The sequence below is a fragment of the Pterocles gutturalis genome, unplaced genomic scaffold (assembly GCF_000699245.1).
Source record: "Pterocles gutturalis isolate BGI_N339 unplaced genomic scaffold, ASM69924v1 scaffold28050, whole genome shotgun sequence".
Lineage (NCBI taxonomy): Eukaryota > Metazoa > Chordata > Aves > Pterocliformes > Pteroclidae > Pterocles > Pterocles gutturalis.
In genome coordinates, this window is record NW_010144182.1 from 1 (window position 1) to 5146 (window position 5146).

The 5146-nt window shown below is 39.8% G+C and overlaps 1 protein-coding gene across 1 annotated transcript; it reads right to left on the reverse strand.

Annotated features, from left to right (window-relative positions):
* Positions 1-1701: 1701 nt before the first annotated feature.
* On the reverse strand, positions 1702-2807 carry F2RL1 (coagulation factor II (thrombin) receptor-like 1; the record flags this gene model as incomplete). The annotated part of the gene is made up of 1 exon (XM_010085034.1): positions 1702-2807. A coding segment is annotated over one exon (1106 nt), but the record flags the coding sequence as incomplete, so codon positions are not given.
* Between the last annotated feature and the right edge of the window lie 2339 nt (positions 2808-5146).

Consider the following 5146-nt stretch of genomic DNA (forward strand, 5'->3'; position numbering starts at 1 on the left):
AAACCATTCTATGATTCTGTGATTGTATGCTATACAAGACTGCTCAAATTCTTGACACAGTTCAGTCTGCCCCTTTCCTTACTCTCCATATTTGAAACAGTGAGTATTTCCCATCTATATACCAGCTGTCTCAGAGTACTTTTTGGAACAAAGGCTCTTCCAATTTGCCTGTGTTTGTAGGGACCTGGCTATGCCCAAGTCTCAGATAGGTCAGTTGGATGCAAGTTCAATGTACAACTTGGTGAAACATACCAGAACTGCAAGATTTGAAAAATGCATTCAAATTCTATGACCAAACACATAGCCATGAGCTTTTGAGATCTAAAGGGAAAGAAACAAGAAAGAGAGAAGAGATAGAAAAGATTCCAGAATGATGTAACCAGCCTTGGATCCAGCAATGGTCTCCACTCGAGGCTGTCATCCTCAGATGGCAGGCGCACACCCAAAATGTAGCTTTTGCCGCTTTTATACCTTGAGGCAGGGACAGTGTCTGCCCCCAAACGCAGGGTTTGCATGACACCACAGGACATACACAGAATGTGTTGTAGGAACGCTCTGGAAATAGTGTGTTGCAGAAAGGAGTCAGGAGGGCTTCAGTGGCCTCACAGCCCCTCCCTCTCAGGGTGACCAGGCAATAACCCTGTGCAGGTACATGTGTGCAGAAGAGAGTTAGTCCCTCAAAGGCAGGTAAGGGGGAGTTGCCCTGGCAGCCAAGGCAGAAATTGGCTCTGCCCTGCCTCTGCAGACCCTGCCTGTCCTTCTTCGGCTGTTGCCAAAGCAGATGCTTGTGACATTCACCTGTCTGCCCACTAACTGGTCAACACACCTGAAACCACACAAGCTGAACTACTCAGCACTTTGAAGAACACGTAAAAGCATAAAAGAAAGCACCCAACTCAAACGTGTTATAAAAAGAAAATCTTATTTAGATATCTTAAAAAATACAAGATGTTATATAAAAATCAAATAGCTATTCATTAAAACTTTGTTACATATCCCCATTCAAGATCGTGTACAGCAAACATTAAGTAACAGTGTATAATCTCAACTAACATTTTATCTCAGTGCTAGCTGGTAACAAGTTCAGCTTGTCAACTCAATAGGATAACCTTACAGACTTCTGCCATGTTAGTATTTACAACATGAAAACTTGGAAAAAAAATAAAATTACATTATGCTAAAGATAATAAGCAGACACATTGGTCTACCTACATCAAGACAGTGAAATGGATTCTCCTTTTCTCCTCTCTCAGGTTTCAAATAATGTTCAGTGTAAGCAGGCACACAGAGCAAGGTTCCACATACACAATCTGTTTAACTGTTTAATACATTACAGTTAAAGCCAAACAAAACAGATTTCTCAATTAAATATACTAGCAACACTATATCACATTCCAGTGACATTTTGCTTTTTAACAACTTTGATATTGAACAAAAATGTCTTTAACCACCACTCACTTCCAAGTCAGCAGCACTTCTGCAGACCATCAGAAATGTCATGATTTTTTTACAGTCTAGTGGGAATATTTATCTGCTTATGATTTCCACACAGGGCAAGCAGCTGCCAGTTCTGAAATCCAGGCTTCAATGTAATTAAAAAGCAAATATGTTTCTTCAGACTCTCTTGTACAAAACAACTCTCTTGTCACTTACGTCCTTTCAGCAGTTGTAATAAAGTTCACTTTTCTTCTAGGATTAAACTCAGTATGTTGATTTAGTGGTCCCATTTGAGTTTGAAGAATAAGAATTTGATTTCTTGGGGTACCTGCTTGATGAGAGAGACACTTGCATCCTCCGTGTTGTTCGCACACTTCGGCAAAGAAGAGCGTTTTTAAGGTTGTCTCTGAAATCTTTTGAAATATAGTAATAGACGAATGGATCAATACAACTGTTTAAAGTAGAAAGACACAACGCAGTTATGTATGACACATACAGATAGCTCTGGCTATAGGTTTTGAGGAGCAAATAGTGCACAACAAGCAGGACATTGCTAGGTGTAAAACAGATGAGATACATAGATAGGACAACGATAATGAGTTTGATTGCTCTTTTTCGTTTCTTCCCAGTGTTTATATCTGAGATGGAAGCATTCAGAGTCTTAATCATTAGTATGTAAGCAACAGCAGTGAGGAGAGCTGGGATTAAACAGAGTCCAATTGCAAGTGAGAGGAAATAACTGAACATGTCATGAGCCAAAACGTTTTCAGGCAACACATCATGGCAGGTAGTGATATTAAGACTTGAAATGTATGCTGTCTGATTAACAAGATACAATGGAATGGTGCCCAACAAAATCAGTATCCAGATAGCAAGGGAGATGCCTAAGGCAATTTCAGATTTCTTTCTTGAATGCACTATTGGGTTCACTACAACCCAATACCGCTGGACACTGAGACATGTCATAAAGAGAATGGAACAGTACATATTTCCATAGAAAAATCCAATAAGTACTTTGCAGAGACCTTCACCAAATAGCCAATTATTGCCATTTACATGGTATGCGATCTTCAGTGGGAACCAGACAACAAAAAGAAGGTCTGCCAATGCCAAGTTAACCATATAAATCACAGCTGGATGCTTCTTCTTTGTCCGGAAAAAAAAGACCCAGAGGGCCATAGCATTGCTTGGCAAACCAATAATAAAGACGATAATATAGACAATGGGAAGAAAAACTGTAGTCAGCTTTCCTGTGAGGGCTTTTGCTGCAAATTCATCCACTTCGTATAACTCTTCAGAGGCATTATTTGTATTTGGAACTTTCCGGCCAGCAAAACTTCTTCCTTTTGAACTGCTGGTTCCACTACTCTCTAAAAAAAAAAAAAAGAAAAAAAAAATTAAAAAATTTAAAAGTTGCTGTTCCTGAAGTACATAATTTTGTCCTTTTAAAAAACAAACTACACATCATAGAATCATAGAACGGTTTGGGTTGGAAAGGACCTTAAAGATCATCAAGTTTCAACCCCCCTGCCATGGGCAGGGACACCTCCCACTAGACCAGGTTGCTCAAAACCTCATCCAGCCTGGCCTTGAACACCTCCAGGGATGATTTACTCTGAAGAATTAAAGAGGGCCTCACCAACAGAAAAATTAAGATTGATTGTCAAACACTTAACAATATTTCTTCCCTTTAAGACAACCTATATCCCTATTCAGGGATTGGATCAGCAACTAAAATGTTCTTCCACATCACCAGTGATACTAAAAATACCTTGTTAAAATGGCTGTCAGCTGCTACTACCATCTGAACATTTACAATAGGAACTGCTTCAAGTACCCCAGGGAACCATTATCCTTTCACATGGCAATAGCAGAATACCCAAGTGCTAGGACTCATAAAACTTTGCAGCTGGCTAGCAGCGCTGTAGTAGAAGCTTCCTCAGTTTTAGATGGCCTGAAAATGAGGTATGCAGTAAAAAAGAGCATGCTATCCTCAAGATCGGCTAGAACTGAAATTGTCAAGAGTGTAATGCCAAAACCTGTGCACTAGTGATCCCTAGTGTGTTACACTGTATCTGAATTGAAACTGGAGCAGACAAACTTTGTGCATGAAGATGCAATAGGGTCAGTCATCTGGGATCTCCTTCCAATTCACGGCCATGATGGTCAATCTCTGCAGGTTCTACTCAAAGTGCCAGGTGGTAAAGACAACAGCCATGTTTGCTTCATACACCAGACAGCTGTCACTTCAAATTTTGCTCTGCCTTTTCAAATGCCACAGAGAGTTACAAACCATATGGCCAAGCCAGCAATTCCTGACTGCTCAGTCTTGTACAACGGCCTTCAGATGGCTCAGTCCAGAACTCCCAGAGACACCCTCCAGACCCAACACAGTCCTCTTGTGATGATGAGTTAAACTGCATAACCAGAACTCCCCCGTTCCAAAGTCAGATATCTGCCAAGCTAAACTGTACAGACATGGAACTTGATTGTCTGTGGAAGAAGTATTTTTAACCTTATCTCAATTTCTATCAATATTTGTGGATTATTTTAACCACAGAAAATCACAACTGGAGTATAAAGGAGAGCCTTTATGAGCAAGCAGCCACCAACAGTGTTGAAGGATGGCCCCTTCGTTGTTCAATAAACAGTAGTTTTGATACAGTTCCAGAATGAAAAATGCTTACATCTTAAATTTTAAAGTATAAGAAAAGAATTATCACACAAGAAATACATAAATACACAAGTACTCATGCTTTCCAGTATCGATCTCAAAAGTAGCACAACTTTAGATAGCTGTTCCTTTCAAGCTATTACTGCAAAAGTCAGATGTACAGCACTGGTGTCCTGCCTAGACTATGTGACCTCCTGAAGAAGTGCACAGAAACACAGCATATCTTGGTGCTCTTCGGAGTTTTGAATTAAGTTACCCTAGCTCCACCTAACAAGGATTTGACAAGCTCCAGGCACAGGCGTGCTTCACTGGAAAACTGAATGAAGTGTAAGAAACTGAAAAAAGTGTAAGAAGACTTTGTGCCAGTACAATGATGTGGACAAATCTTTGCAGTAGACTGCATGAAGACTGAAGTCTAATTATTCCAACAAAACAGTCCTAAAGAAGATTAATGCCAAAGAAGTAATTTTGGCCTATATGTGGTGTAATTACAACAGGGCAGAATCATACAAATCTTGCTCTCAGATCTTTAAGCCATGTGATTATGTCAGCAATACTGTTGAAAATTGCAACGTCTACTTGTATAATACAGAAATCCCAGGTCCCTAACCTGAGCTGTGAATATTAGAAGCCATAAAACCATCTTGAAGAACACAGCTTAAATAGACATCCAGTAATGTAAACGATAATTAGCTAAGCAGGCTTGTAGCTCAGCTGAGAGAGATCCCAGAGATGCTTAGAAGCAGACCCTTTATGGTAAACTGACAGCAGTTCTCGGACTACCGTAATAAAGCACAGCACAGTGCTGTGTTAAGCAGCTGGCCACCAGTAAGTTGTTGATATTATCAAATTGCAGTTGTACTATCTGTATTCCATTCCAAAGACTTTGATTATTGTAGAAAACTTGAGTAAATGCTACGACTGCGTTATTATTAAAGTTTTGTGATCAGCTATAAAGCAATGCTTTGCAATTGATGGTCATCGGTTGGGCTGAAAAAAAATAATAAATGCTCCCCAAAAAGCCCTAAAGTGTTA